This window comes from Camelina sativa, chromosome 12 (assembly GCF_000633955.1).
Source record: "Camelina sativa cultivar DH55 chromosome 12, Cs, whole genome shotgun sequence".
In the NCBI taxonomy this organism is placed as follows: domain Eukaryota; kingdom Viridiplantae; phylum Streptophyta; class Magnoliopsida; order Brassicales; family Brassicaceae; genus Camelina; species Camelina sativa.
Window position 1 is genome coordinate 16,216,596 of NC_025696.1, and position 16,838 is coordinate 16,233,433.

Here is a 16,838-nt window from a genome sequence, read left to right on the forward strand (position 1 = left end):
CTAATATAATTCCAGTTGACAAAAAAAAAGTAAACTGTTTGTTGACGCATACACATACACGCGTGCGTGTGTAACATGCTCGGTTTGAAAAAAGTGTATATTACTGGAAGTGCAAAAGTACAACTTTAACCCCAAAAAAGGGTGCAAATGTAAAGAATTCCAACTTTGTTTATGCATGAGAATTTCTGTATATGTTATATATAGTTTTATATAAGTAAAATGAGATAGAAAATTCAAACTCCTATCTTTCAATCTCTAAGAACAGAAAATAGTGGCTGCTAGTCTTTAGTCTCTAGTCATCAAATTTGAAAGCTTTAATTTCTCACATTTTTTATGTACCAATTTCTTAATTTTTTTAACGGATGAAGCAATAATCAACAGGATCTAATCCCTTATATATTAATAGAGGAACTTTTTGGCAAAAAAGCTGAGGTGTCAGCATTACAGAGCTCAGGACACTCTTTCCTTTATTTGTTATCAGCTTTTAAAAATATTTACATTTATATACCATTGTATTTTTCCAAAAATACAATTAACACCCATAATTAAAATTTTATAATATCTTTCTAACTTAATTATATCCTTCAATTATATTTTCATAAAATCTTTAAAATGAATTTTAAGAATCCTTTGTTCATATGCTATAATAATATAACATTAATATTATAATAACTCTCACGAGTTAAATTTTAATTATTATATAATTTTTTATATATAGATATATACTACACAATCAAATTTTAAATATTTCAATTACCCATAAATATAATAGATTTTGTAAATAAAAATTACAGTAAAAATATTAAATAATTATTTTATACCGCACTATGTACGGCTTGTTATCTAGTATCACTTTATATTCTGAATATGAAATTACCTCGGAACATACGGTTGTGATAAAATTCGTCTATTATGTTGTGATCCCACAGGAGACTTTTTATTTTTTATTTTTATAATTATCATCTAACCGACTTTTGACATCAACCTCACTGGGATGTCTAGAAGCCAAAATGCATGAGAGCATTTAAGAATTAAGACTATACTACATCATCTAGCGGGATCGGAAGCTCATACGCAATGAGATGTAATACCACCCAAAATGGTATGAATGTTATCACTGCTTTTATTGATACGATACGTTGTTACGATAGAGTGTCCTACGTACGGACGCTAGTCGTATTGAACCTTACTAGTCACTAGTTTTTGAGAAAGAACGACAAATGTCTAAATGCCTAAATCATCCACTAAAGTCTAAGAATCCAGCCTGCTATGAATACTACTCTAAACATAACATAACCATAGATATAGATCCGAGAAAAAACATACGAATATAGGATAGAAGAAATCTGATAAAAATAAAGAACTTGAACACTAGTGCTCACTAAAACAAACTTTAAATTAGCCCATCCGGTTGCCTCTTGCTTCAAGTTACAACGACTGCAATTTGATTTTAGCGTTAGCTATATATTCGAAAACATCATAAATTAAATCCTAATGTAATTATATTTCCAACAGGCGTTCCTTACTGATTTCATTTCAAAAAACAAATGCACGATGAATTAGATATCTAAATTTTTACACGAATACGTGTAATATTTGTTTTGCTTATTCGATTGATTTAAAACGGCTATAATAGTCGACAAAAAAAAAAAAACGGCTATGATAATAATATCAATATATTATTATTAGTTTATTACGCAAACCACGATACCATCAAAAAATGACAGACAACGTTAAATTATCGGCATAAGAAACGAAAAAAGAACATTAATGTGAAAAAGGACAGGAAGGGATCGAAAACTAAAGGCAAGTTGGTTCGACCATTACCATCTTCACGTGGAAGGACGTGGAGCTCGAAGTTTCACACCCGATTCAGAATCCTAAGACAGCGAAGCACACGTGTGTCCTCGTTTGCCCCATAACACTTCATCTCCTCAACTGTCAAGAATCTCCCAAAATCCAATGAGTTCCCATTTCGGACTTCGTCAGATCAATTGTACTGATCTTTAATGATTAATTTTACCAGATATAAGTAACAATACACCTTTTATACATAGTTACTAACCATGTACAAAATGTATATCTTACAAAATATTAAGGGTTAATTCGCTGTTCTAACAGAACCAGGGAAATTATGCAAAAAAAAAAAAAAAAACACATAGCACGATCGATTCTTACTAACCCACGGTAATATCATCACCATAAAAAAAAATTAACAAAGAAACCAAAAGATTACTAATAATGGAACTGCTTTCAGTTAGTTTACATATGGAATGAACAAAAGAACGAACAAATATAAGAGTAGCTACTTATAGTATTAGAACTATATTTTGCGCCATGCACATATTCAAAATTTCATATAAAAATACCCACTAATTAAGGATATGTATTCTAAAAAAAAAAAGATATGCAAAGTGATTATCGTATAAGATATCAAAGTGTTTAAAAAAAAAAACAAATTTCACTTCATCTATTTTTATATAAATTTTATGCAAAATTAAAAAATATTAGATAAATCGCAACCTTGTATCAAGCAATGAGTTTTATTTTTGACTGAATTATTTTTAATAATATAAAATATTTTAAGTGTAATACATACTATAAAAATATGTATACATAAAGATTTTGTAATATATTACTATTATTATTGTTATAAGTTGCTTTTCATTTCTTTATATCATCCAAATAATTCTAAAAAACTGGTGGAAGGATTTTGAGGATTTCTATGTCTAATCAATATTTGTTGTCGTTCAATATTTAGATGGGATGTTCTATCTATAGTTTCTATTTTTGATGAACCGAAAGAAAATATTTCTATTGTTATTTCAAATTGACACGTAATTAATTGTTTTTGTTTTTGTTTTGGGGTCAGATTCACGCAATTACAAATTTGTTTGGTTGGATTATACAATGATCACTGAGACTTACCTGACCTGAGTCATAGCAGTCCAATGAAAGCTGGAGCCTAGAGGAAACCACCATCGTGCCGTCGTCCATCGATGACAGAATCCGCCGCACGTGCGGCTACGTGCATTTCCAAACACAAAATCAAACAAAGCTTGTGCTTTGGGAATGGGTTGTGGTTCGGGAACTGGTCTCACGTGTCTATGCATGTGACTGGCTGAGCTGGCGCATTCGATTAACTGCTAAATCAAAAAACGGCAATAATCATTTGCTTCATTAGAACCATAATCACTTGTTAATTAGTACTAATATATTGCTTAAAAGCTGTGCCACACGTGCAACCTCGTTCATGGCATGGATACTTTAGGATCTCTTTACTTTATTATATGGCTCCATTGCTTCGTTTACATATATAGCCCTTGGCTTATGAATAAAACTAGAATGAATTTTCAAATATAATATGCATGTTTAGACTTTGGAGCTTGGTCGGAATTTTAATAAGTAAAAAAAAACAAAAGTTGGGACGAATAATGCTCTATATGACATTAACGCAAACCTGAGTATAATCAAACAGAGCAATACCACTTACTGATTGCAAATTTGCAATTATTGAGTGTTGGCAAAAGAAACATTTATTAGTAGTTGATCTTTTTTGTTAGGAGTATATTACTAGTACAATAAAAGGTGGTGCGACCAATTCAACAATCAGCCGAGATTTGCAATCAAATCTTGGGCATAATGATCTACATATACAATTATTATTAGTGTTAGTATTTAACGAAGCTAAATGATAATTAATTTATATGGCCAAGCTGTCTTTTGCTTAAAATGATGGAAGTTGTTCCCCACAAACTTATATACTAGTACATACTGAATTTTCATAATAAATAGTGAAACATATACACCCACTTTAATAACGCTGGAATCTGTATAAGCCATTCTACGTGCAATCAAGACAGAAAGGCTTTATATTATAATCTGATAGTAATTTTCCTATACAATCATTTAACTAGATTATTACCGTGATAGAGCACGGGTTGAAATTTATTTTATTTATATTATATTTTTTTATATAAAATATAATTTATATGATTGTTTAAAAATATTTTTTGGACAATATATGGTTGTCTGTAACCGTACTCGTGCTCGTACACGGTAAAAATCTAGTAATTAAAATCGACCCTTGTTCTATCACCTTAGTGATTGAAAATTTCTCAATGATTTTCCAATCCCATTTTGTGAGAACTTTCTTAAATTTCGTAACATCCTCCTTTTTCATCCCTGCTTGGATTTTGTTATTCTGTTAAAAGAAATTAAATATAAGAGATTTTCATCTAATACTGATTAAAATTATTAGCATGATATTGATAAGCAATACTTACATTTTGATCCTCCAAAATCATTTCGAATGACATACCAACATCCTTGGAATAATGTGTCCAAGTATGCAATATCTAAACTCGAATACACCATAAATTTTTGTAGGATTTTAGTCGGTTTAGCATTGTAAACTGAGAAACGATTGTCATTTTTTTTTGTATGAATATTGTGATTTACGGTGAATGGAGGTATGAATGATTTACAATCAAAGGTAGGAATGATGGTAGGTAAGATTTTATTTTGTAGTATAATCGGAAATCACTCTTAAGCGGAAGAGTGATTAAGTTTTGAGATTTTATTACCTATATATGTTTAATTAAATATTCTTTGGAGATTTAATGATATTTTTTCAAACATCCTTTTTAAGAGAATTTTAAATCGAGATTTAATTAATAATTATAACCCATATAACCTATAACCTATTAAATATCAAAAAATAAATCTTATAATCTATATTATATAGTCTAAAAAAATGTTGTGTACTTTCGTTTTATTATATAAGGGATTTAATCTCATCTTTCATCTATGAAATCACTAAACAAGAAGAACTTAAACTAAATTAACAAAATTTAATTATGAAAGAGGGAATATTTGTTAGTCTTTTTTTTTTTCTTCTTCGTGGCAATGGAAAATGATTAAATTAATTAGGGTTCTGCAAGAATTTGTCAGTAGACGGTTTAAAAAATGTGTGTTACCAATGTAGTTGAATAGTATGCACAATACTTCAGAATGTGATAAAATGAGGAGAGGTCCAATGATGGATGAAGCAAAACTACTACTCCCTCTGTTTCATAATATAGGATGTTTAGAGAAATAATTTTGTTTCATAATATAGTATGTTTACAACTTTCTATGCAACTTTTAGATTGATTTTATATGTTATATTATACAGTTTTATTTATAATTGGTTAAACTTTGTAAAAGTAATTATTTCTTAATATGTATGTTTTCATTAAAAGATTTTATATTTTGAAACAGAAGGAGTATACAAGAAAACGTGTTTGGGCAAAATGTCTTCTGTGGATGTGGCATTGGTATCATCAATATTTAGATTTATGGTCCACCTGCATTTATTATTGAATCTTCCATTAATTAAGGAATCACTGTCCTAAAATTATTTTTTCTTCCTAAAATTTGTTGATGAAATCATTACGCACAATGCATTTATGTCCGAACCTATTAAATCAGGTCCATTAATGAACAAAATAATCTACAATCATATCAACGTTTGTTGGTATATTAGGTTTAGCCACTTAACTCTCTTCCTTCTTACTTTCTTGTTAAATGTACAAACACATTAGACTTATCTTATCTTAACTACTTATTTTAATTGTCTGATCTTAACAATACAAAATAACCCATTTAACATTTGGACCTTCAATCAACACCATGGCCCATTGGCCATTTTCCTCATTCTTCTTCCTCCTACGCACACAACACTTCTTCGCTTCCTCTTCTTCTTACGATTCTTCACACTCTTCCTTCGGCTTCTTCTTCTAATTTTTTTCTCGTGCATTATTAATCAAATATGAGATTCTAACAACGTTTTCCTTACCTTTGTAAACTACATATTAAACTCAAACTGTAATTGATTGTAATAATATCAACGGTGTTAGAATAATCGGTGTTCATAAAACTTTTTTTGAATAAATTACTGTAGTTGATATTATATTTTATGAATACATTATATGCCGCCGAATCTACAGAAAATTAATTATATAGTTGAATTTTCTAATTTTTATTTCGATTGTCTTATTATTTTTTTTTACCGATTTTCTTGGGACATTTTCAAAAATACCATTTTTTATATATCACTTTTCAAAAATATCTCTTTATGGTGTCTATTTTCAAAAGTACATTTTTTAATATACAAAATGACTAAATTCTAAACCCAAAACCTCAAATATTAAACCCTAACCTTTTAAAACTATACCCTAAATGTAAAATAGAGAATCCAAACCTAAAAAAAAATTCTAAAAATTAATTTAACATATTGTAATTGTGTAAAAGAGAACAAAAATGAAAATGTTCAAAAATGATATTTTTGAAAAAAGTATCTCAAAAGGGCTATTTCCAAAAAATTCTCAAGAAAATAAAAGAAATTTATCTCATATCTTCTTATAATTAAAAGAGGAGTACGTTTTTAAAAATGACTGAAATCCTCTTTCTAATTACTGAAATTGCCACTGAATTATACATAGAGGAGAGCGATTCTCAAAATTGAGAAGGGTAAAATCGTCAGAAATCTTAATTCTAACATTACCCGACCCGTTTTAGTGAGGATCCACGCGTTTTTTAAAGAAACCCGGACTTCTGATTTTTGGCTCCGCTGAAATGAACAAAAAGGCCGAGCAATTGGACATTAATTTCAAATAAAATTTGGCCCAACATTAGCATCACCAAAAGAATTGCAAAGAATATTTTTGGCATCTCTATTCGAATAGCTTTAACATAATCTTCACACAATCAATCCCGCCCTATAATCTCTCTTCGTAAGCTTCCTAATATGATATTAAGAGAATATATTCTAACCTTCCCGTAATTCAATCAACATTCATTACATATTCAATCATTCATACTTTTCTGTTAATCAAATCCCAGATTTTCGCCTTCCTCGCCAACCCTATCAATGTTCCATCCTCTACGAAACCCTAATCTACTAATCACTTATAAATATCGTCATAAGAAACACATTCCGAACTCATCCAACAATTACCATTTCTCAATAAAAAAAAAGTCAAAATAAGTACAAACCTCGCCATGGCTCCATCATACGCTTTCCTCCGAGATGTTACGCAGTACAAGAATTTTTGGAAAGTTCAAGTGAGGGTTCTTCATTCATGGAAGACCTACTCATAAAGGTTTGGTGAAACATTCGACATGAGTACTTGAGGATGTAGTAACTATGAAATTGAGAATTTTTAGAAATACTTACCTATCTATATTTATCTCTTTTCAGGGTATCAAAGTTCACGCCGTGATAAAAGATTGCTGAATCATTTTCAAAACATGATCATTTAAGGACAATGGAGATCTATGGAGAATAGCTTGAGTTTTGCCACTGGTCAATTCAAGCCTACCAACCATCGATTCAAAATGTCTTTCAAAACTCAAACCATTGTGAACATGATGGAATCTCTGTCGGATGATCCGTACTTAAACCTCTCCCCTTTTGTTATGTCCTGACCGAAAATCTGAATGAAAACAATTTGAATGGTAAGTTGTTATATTTGAAGCATTACAAATTATTACATAGTTTGTAGAAGTTCTAATTTACTCAAATAATTTACATAAAGATATTGTTGGACAAGTTGTAAATATTGGTGAAATGGAGACAATCGATGTCAATGTGTAAACATATTTCTTTCTAATCAATTTTGATTTTATCTTTTTTTTTTTTAACAATTTCGATTTTTTTTTTCTTTTATGTAAAAAGCTTATTTAGCTATGTGGAACCACTAATATCTGTATTTCGTTTACTTCTTGCATACATATACAATATTTCATGTTCGTAGGATCAGCCTTATATTGAATTAGATTCATTGCTTTCCTTTATCAAAAAAAAGAACTAAAAGACCGTGACTTTGGTCTTTCTGTAAAAAACACAAATCAAAAGAACTGAGATACGAAAATGCTATCACTTAACCAAAAAAATTACAGATCTAGCAATCAAGTGAAGAAATAGAACATTACCAGGAACTTCATTTGCAGATGCATGTTATCAATCGGAAATTCCAAAGCTTGATCCACTATAATATCTGCCGTTAAACTCCTTTGAGAACACAAGTTAATATCAATCAACAAATTGACTAAAGTTTCAGCAACAAACAATTCCGATATAAATCTCGAGAAGGATAACCATGGCGGATGTTTCTTTCAAGGCTGTCGAAGAATTGGCAGCGGAAATCACTAGGAAGATTTGTTGTTGATTAAAGATTAATTATAAAATAGTGAGAAGATGGTGAAAGGTAAAATGTACGCAGATGAAGTAAAGAAGAAAAAGTGTTTGTCGTCGAAAAAATAAGAAAAGAGAAGAATGAAGGCCTATGGGTCATGTTATTACTTAAGGCCCGGCCCAAGTGATTAGTGGGGTTTGTTTTTTGCTGCTAAAATGAAACAATTAAGGTAAATTAGCTTGAATCTTGAGTGGTCGTAAGATAACAATTAACCAGGATGAGAAAAAGGTTAAATGGCTAAACCTGGCAAAAACAAACAGATTTTATCGACTTCTAGATCCCAAAATTCATGACGAAAGTATTTTTCTCTTGAATCTTTCATTTATTGGGTTTTTTACCACTTTCAATATTTGTTTTCATAAACAGTGATGCCGATAGTTTTAGGCTTTTAGTACTAAAAATAAATGATAAAGAGATAATAAAATCTGTGGGACATATCCTGTAAACTCAAGCAGGACATATGGGTGCAGACTATATACTTCTTTAGGGTTTTGTAGGATAATTTTTTGCGGATTAAATTCATTGAATCTGTTCCAGAACTAACCTAACATTACCGGTTTTACTAACACTAAAAATATTAACTTATTTTTTATATTATAAATTTTTAATTCACAAAATAATTAACCATCCTACAAAACCTGCAAAAGTATATACATGTCCGCAACCGTTTCAGTACATACATTTTATTAAGTTTTTTAATAGTATAAATCTTTTAACTTCTAAAATATTCAAAGAAAAAATAACTAATATCAATGATAAATTATTTTAAAAATAATTATACATATATTTATTAAAATATTTAAATGTATTAGAAAGAATAAAAACAAAAATAGTTCCGCGGTGTACCGCAGGTTCAAACCTAGTGAATATTAATCCAAAAGTCAGATTTAATAGGACATGTATTTTTTTACTGAATTCAGTTTATATATATATATATATTAAATTTACAACAACTGTATAATCCAATCAAGTTTCCTACTTTTTATTCTAAATAATGATATTTTATGCTTAAGCTCCAATTCCTCAAATCAAAACATTATAAAAATTACCAAAATTGATTAGAAAAGCCTAAAAAAAAATCAATTTTAAATTCAAAACTGAAACAGGAACTTAAAGAGGTTTGGAACATTCAAATAAACTGCAGACTAAGTAATAATGGTATTTATATATTAGTATTTTAACCATAGACTAATAGGACTGAAATTTGATTAGAGTTTTTACCCACAAGTGGATTAGGTTGACAATGAAAACATAGTCCACATAACCATTAACCCCACTCACATTTAATTTGTTTCGCTTTTTGCCATGATTTTAATCTATATATCTATGTTTTTTTATTTCTTAATTTGGTTTCAAATTTTGTTTCTCTTCTCTATAATAAGGGCTGCTTTAAACATTGTTTTATATCTATTTTAAAGAAAATATTTTATCTAGTTTACAAATTTTTTTTTTGTAATTATTAGTTATCTACCTATAATATATTCATTTTTTACAAACTTTTCAATAAGGTTTCAACCTTTTTATTTATGTTAAAAAAATGTAGCACATTTTATATATACAGCTCTAGTGAATCTCAGATTTTTTTTTTTGAAATTTTTTATATTGAAATGTTGTAATAGAAACATACTAGTGGCAGTTCTTTGTCATTTAGATAAGAACTTTATTGGTGTGACTTAGATTTTTTATACATTAAAAATAAAATATATTAATATGTCAAACTACTAAAAAATAGTTTAATATATTTAAAACTATATATATTTCAGTTAGTATATAACCTCATATTCAAAAAATTGGCTTAGAAGTTTTCATGTTTTAAAACAAAATTACGACGTTCTCCATTTAAACAAGATATCTTTACTTGTATTAAAATTTTCATTATAATTTTAAAAGCAATAATTGAAAAGAAAAATTTAAACGCTCATAGTGTGTTTATTTACCAAGAAAATAAACTCTTTCTCATTGATTATTTTAGTTTTGTAGTATGTTATGATAGTTACGTTGGGTTTTCAATTACATATAAATAGCTTATGTAGCTTTCTGTCTATAATATCAGATACAAAACACACTTCATTACATTATTTTTATATAAGAATTAATAGTCGGTAAATTTCACGTATAATCACATATGACTAAATTTACCTCTCAGATTGCTATGCTATTCATTGTTGTAGCCTTGGTTTGTGCCTTTGTTCCTATATTTTCAATCGACGAATCTGAAGCAAAATCGTTATGGGATACTTGTTAAAATCTCTCCCCATTGTGCCTTGAATACAATTGCCGTTGTTTTTGGAAATGCAACCATCAATGATTCTTGCTGCCACGATCTTGTTCAAGAAGGAAAAGTGTGTCATGATAATCTCATTAAATATATTGCTGACAGACCAGTCCTAATTGCTCGTGAATCACTATATTTGAAGAAGAGGGACGACTTGTGGAATCATTGCATTGCAATCTCGAAAACTGCTTAAATTATTTGATTAAAATTTTGATAATTTTGTTTTATCCGAAATAACCACTTCAGTATTTTTACAAAAAATAAAGCAAAGTAAATCTCTTTGAAGATATGGACATTTTCAAAAATACCTCTTTTTATATGTCACTTTTCAAAAATATATTTTTATGGTGTCCATTTTCAAAATACCCTTTTTTAATATACAAAATAACTAAATTTTAAACCCTAAACCTCAAATACTAAATCCTAATCCCTTAAAACTATACCATAAATGAAAAATAGAGAACACAAACCTAAAAAAAATTCTAAAAATTAATTTAACATATTGTAATTATGTAAAAAAAAATAAAAAAAATGTTAAAAAAAAGAAGTATTTTTGAAAAAAGATATCTCAAAAAGGTATTATACATTCAATTGTTTTGGATTGCAAACTGTAAGAGCATTTTGAGAAAACGGTGGCCCTATATTTAATGGGAAAACCACATGAGCTAATGAGAAAACGGTGGTCCTATATTTAATGGGCCTAAAGCCCAGTGTATAGCAAAAAGTTAAGGAATAAAACAAAAAACGATGACGTACGGACATACTGACAAGTGCAGGCAGCTGCTTAAAAAGAATATAATAACACAAGAGGACTTGAGAGAAACAATGTATGAATTTGAATAGAGAGGGATAAGAAGTAATAATGGGAACGGTTCTCAAACTTCCGATCATCGATCTTTCTTCGCCGGAGAAGCTCTCTATTTCCCAATTGATTCGTCAGGTTCTTCTTCTTAATTCTTCCTTTACGTGTCTTTTTTTTTTTCATGGAAACAAAACGAAGTCATTGATTGTATTATCTATATATATATTCTTAACGGTAATTGCTTCTTTATGTTACTACGCAAATTTCGATCTTAAACTGATATTTTGATGATAATATATATATATTTATAAGGCTTGTGTGGATCATGGATTCTTCTATCTCACGAATCATGGCGTTTCGGAAGAGTTGATGGAAAGAGTGTTAACGGAGAGCAAGAAACTATTCTCTCTTCCTCTTGATGAGAAGATGGTGATGGCTCGTCGTGGTTCTCGTGGTTACTCACCTTTATACGACGAGAAACATGAATCCTCTGCCACTTACAAAGGTTCTTAATTATATTATATTATAGGTTATTATTGGTTTGTCCAACTACTTTAGATTAATGATCTCTATAATTGGCTTTGGTTGAGAAAAAGGAAATGTGTGATTGATTGGAAATATTCATGTAAAAGGTGATTCCAAGGAGATGTTCACGTTTGGATCTTCAGAAGGAGTTTTGGGACAACTTTACCCTAACGAGTGGCCTCTTGAAGGTAAAATTTGTTTGATATATAATACTTATAAGAAGATAATACAGTATAGATTATAGAAATTGATACTTTAATAGATGATGATAGTGCGGGATTACAATTTACAAATTAAAGAAAATGAGGAATTTGATAATGGAACTCCTATTAATCTTCTAATAATTGTCACTCTTTAATAATAAACTATTTTCCAACTCTCGAGAATTATATATATAATTAGAAAAGTAGAAACAGGAAACCAAACCGGATTTTCCAGATAGTCGATTCAATATCATAATTTAATAACTTAAAATATAGTACTTTATATATTTATATATATTGTTAGTTTATTATAATAGAAACTGTACTATAATTAATGTTATCTTAAATTCTTAATAGTCTGATAACATGTCTTCTTCTGTTTTTCTTGGTCTAGAAGATCTTAATGACAAAAAAAATCTTATCTTTGACTTATGTAACATCAGCAAAAATAAAATAATAATTGATAGATTATATTTTACTGAAATGTTTGTTTTAGCTACCAATTGTAAACGGAATTTCAATTAAACTAGGATTTAACCCGTGGTACACCACAGAATATTTTTTTCTATAATTTTCCGCATAATTTTATTGTTGTATAAATTGATTGAGTTTTTTTTAAAAAAATTAATACAGATGTTACAATATTATATATATTTTAGTGTATTTGTAACAACTAATAGTTTTTTTTATTGAGTATATATGGATTAAATTTGAAAGAACTATAAAGTATGTTCATTTTGGAAAGATAAAAGTACTAATTAAACTCAAATTTGCCACAATAATGGTTCACGCCTAAGACATTGTAAATATATTTATATTTAAGTATGGAAACAACTACAAAAATATTAATATATACTTTAGGCTGATATTATTTTTGTTTCTTAAATAAAACAATAAAATCTTTTTTTTTAATTTTAAAAGGAAAATAGCAATTAAGTCAAGATAATGTATGGGAATATACTTTATTGATTTTGGTCATTTACCATTTCGCTTATTTATTTTTGTGTACTTTTGTAGGATTAAGATTGTAAATTAAAATTTACATAAGCAAATTTAAAAAGGTTAAACACAAAATGTATATCAAAAATGTTAAAATCACACAATTTATGCAATTAGACAAAAGTATTAGGTAACATTTTAACATTTTACATAATTTATGCATTTAACATATTAGATGATCAGGCTACCATATACATAATCAAATATATTAAATGCATAAAATATTGATCAGGCTACCATATTCTTGCAATACATTTGTCTAATTGCATTTAACATTTTAACATTTTTTATTGTGCTACAACTACATAGGTAATTGTTTGACTTTGTCAATTATTAAAATCGCACAATTTATTATAAATTTCTAAATTATAAATTACCTTGAAAATTATAATAGAGATCTAAATTGTTAGTAAAATTAGACAAAAGTACAGAAAATAAGATTATTTAAAAGAAAAAATCGATACAGTATTTTGTTTTATCTCTTCTTTGTCTCTTTCCCTTTTTCTTGACTTACCTACAAAGAAAACACGAAACCAATTTAGAGTACAATCAAACAATCATGCAAGGGACTGTTGAGAAAACAAAACATATGTGTTTAAATACTTTTAGTTCTCTAAAACATATAGAGTAAAAAGATTTGTCCACTGAATGCATAAGGATTGTTTGAAAGGTAAAGTTTCTTATGAGTTGGTGCATTTTTGGTCTTAAGGTTATTTATTTAGTAACTTATTTAGGATGGAATTAGGTTTGATAGTTGTAAAAATTGGTGAGCAAGCTTTATATTTTGGAATTTACAACTATGATTTAGAATATAGATAATGAATATACTCCTAAATTGCCGTCTGTATATATTACTAATTCCTTATACATTAGCATTAGTTGAGATTCAGTATATATTTGTTATCATAATCAAAGAAACGCTTACCACATAAGATTTGCGAAATTAACTAATAAGAGTAACTAGATTTGGACCCGCACATACGTGCGGGATTGATTTCAAAAACTAAGGTGATTTATCAGGTTTACAATATATTACGTATGTGTGGACTTATGTTTGTAAACATATTTTTAACGAACATTATTAATATTTATAATCTAAACTCATATCAGTACAATATTTTCTATGTTTTAGTCAAAAAGAAGGATTAGATCTGTTTTGTTATTAGTAGAAATAACTACAATAAAAATATAAGATAAAAATAGTATGTTTATTTCTAGAACAAAAAACTCGTCCCGTCTCATATATGTCATGTTTTTTTTCTATCTCATAATTATGGTTTTTATAAATTTGAGATTGTATTTTTTAGTCCAACATATAAAAAAATAGGTAAGAGGTTCATATGGAATATATACCCGTATATTATGTACCTTTTTTTGGGTATTTAAGTTTTATAAAATTAATGAAAATTATCCAAATTTTCTTTATATTTTTCAAAATTTATCTATTATGTTTTTAAAAATACTTGAATTTCCTGTAAATTTTGTCCCCAAGTAGAACTTTACCTGTCCCAAAATTAATCATTTGCAAAAGAGTACAAAATTTATTGACTTTTTATTCTTATTGAAAATATCATATTTCATAGTATATTTATATATCATATGAATATATGATATCCTTTATTCATTGGTATTTTTATTCATGAAATTTATCCTTATGTATTATCACTATTACAGTAATTATGGTTGTTAATCTAATTAATGTTTGCTTCAAAAAAATCTATTCGAATTATAAGGAAAATTAAGAATATTCGTGTGAATCAAAATTTTATCATTTTGATATATTTGTATTTAAAGACTTATGATATTAACGTAATGATTCAAATTGAAACCCAAACATATTTTTTTGAAATCGCATTATATGGTTCATGAAGGCGAAGATTAGGGGGATTCTTTATTTTTAGTTGGTATGATAATTTCTATATATACGGTAGAATTAAATATGAATTACTTATATTACTTAAATTTATAATTATCTTTCCAAAATTTTATTGAAGATTATATTGATTCCTATCAGTTTGGATAGACAATTGTAGCCATATGTTTTGTTTTGTTTGATAACCTCAATTTAAATAGCACCCAAATTGAATAAAAAAAAACAAAAATGTGAATTTAAAATTCGATTTTTTAAAATATATTAATAACATTTTGATTTTTTATACCAAACATATATATATACACATATATACCTACGTTATATGTGTGGATGGATAAACAAATTTGATATATAATTACATATTATTCATGATTAAAGTCCCTTAACAATTACTCTTTCATATTTTCTCTTTCACACCATATGTAGTAACAACATTTGTTATTTTTACCGCCTCCAAACATATAAATACATATAAATATTATTAAATCATGTATGGCTAAAAACAATTAAAATCATTTTAAAATGAAAAATATCAATTTAAAATATTAGATCTTAAATGAAATATGTTACAAATTTTTCATTACAATTTTTCAAAGTTACTCTAGTCTTGAGATGTTAAACCTAAGAGAAGGAACCATTGCATTATTTATATTTTAGTTCTAAACCTTCATCAGATGGTTAAGCTAGCCATTTCAGAACCTTATAACACTGCAAAATTTATTATGATTTGGAAATAGATCGAAGAAATCACTCACACTAATATGATTATTATCAATAGGCGACGTGTAACAATATAATCATGAAGTAAAACTATACGGTTATAACTAATGTATATATGTACTAACATTAAAAAACGATAATTATACAAAAAAATCATAAGATAAAATCGATTATAAAAACCTCATTGTTTCACAGCACCCGTATTTTAACAGTTTTACAGTCTTGACTTTTATATTTCACATGTTCTTGAAGAATTTCAAATCTGAAAGACTAAAAGATATTGAAATATAAAAGTTAAGAAACTCAAATCTCAAAATATTGATGCTCAAAATTTTTTTTGTGAATGAATGAAACAAAATACTTCGATGTGTCTTATATAGAGATTAGATTAGCTCAATACAATCTATTTTAATATACTAACAAAAAGGAAAATCATAATGTAAAATCCATTTTAAACTGTTCGATTTTATAACAATATAATCATGAAGTAAAACTATACTATTATAACTAATGTATATATGTACTAACATTAAAAACGGTAATTATACAAAAAAAAATCATAAGATAAAATCGATTATAAGAACTTGATTGTTTCACAGCACCCATATTTTAGAAGTTTTATAGTCTTGACTTTTATATTTCACATGTTCTTGAAGAGTTTCAAATCTGAAAGACTAAAAGATATTGAAATATAAAAGTTAAGAAACTCAAAATTCAAAATATTGATGCTCAAATTTTTTTTTTTTGTGAATGAATGAAACAAAATATTTCGATATGTCTTATATAGAGATTAGATTAGCTCAATACAATCTATTTTAATATACTAATAAAAAGGAAAATCATAATGTAAAATCAATTTTAAACTGTTCGATTTTGTAACATAAAATCGATAATCAATGTTTCCGGAAATATCTCAAAATAAATAACCAAATGAAATATGTTTACATATATAAAATTTTGAATTTATAATTTTATACCCGTTTTTATAATTAGCTAAGATAACTACATAATTTGGTAAGTAGCTTAAATTTCGTATATATGATAACCTAAATTTTTCAAACTAAATCAAGAAAAGATATGAAACATGTAGACTTTTGTATCACATTAATTTCCTAAATAAAAACAATTTTCCTAAATTACTGAAATTATATGTGGTCGTATTTAACTTGCTAATTAACAACCATTTGAGGTTAATTAGATA

The 16,838-nt window shown here is 27.5% G+C and overlaps 1 protein-coding gene, 1 long non-coding RNA gene and 1 pseudogene across 3 annotated transcripts in view; 2 read left to right on the forward strand and 1 right to left on the reverse strand.

Annotated features, from left to right (window-relative positions):
* On the reverse strand, nt 6,357-8,293 carry LOC104731904. 2 transcript variants are annotated; one of them, XR_002034623.1, is made up of 4 exons: nt 7,978-8,293; nt 7,220-7,360; nt 7,039-7,133; nt 6,357-6,613 (listed from the first exon to the last, which is right to left on the reverse strand). It is a non-coding gene; the product is annotated as an uncharacterized LOC104731904 (long non-coding RNA). The 2 variants fall into 2 exon arrangements; XR_758681.2 differs by having other exon boundaries at nt 7,220-7,478.
* On the forward strand, nt 10,366-10,708 carry LOC104731905 (annotated as a pseudogene).
* Nucleotides 11,315-16,838, forward strand: part of LOC104731906 (2-oxoglutarate-Fe(II) type oxidoreductase) — an 8,589-nt gene continuing 3,065 nt past the window's right edge. The window contains exons 1-3 of the mRNA XM_010451417.2: nt 11,315-11,455; nt 11,630-11,822; nt 11,950-12,030. Coding sequence (XP_010449719.1) covers nt 11,378-11,455; nt 11,630-11,822; nt 11,950-12,030 — 352 coding nt within the window. The 5' untranslated portion in view covers nt 11,315-11,377. The remainder of the gene's footprint in view (nt 11,456-11,629; nt 11,823-11,949; nt 12,031-16,838) is intronic.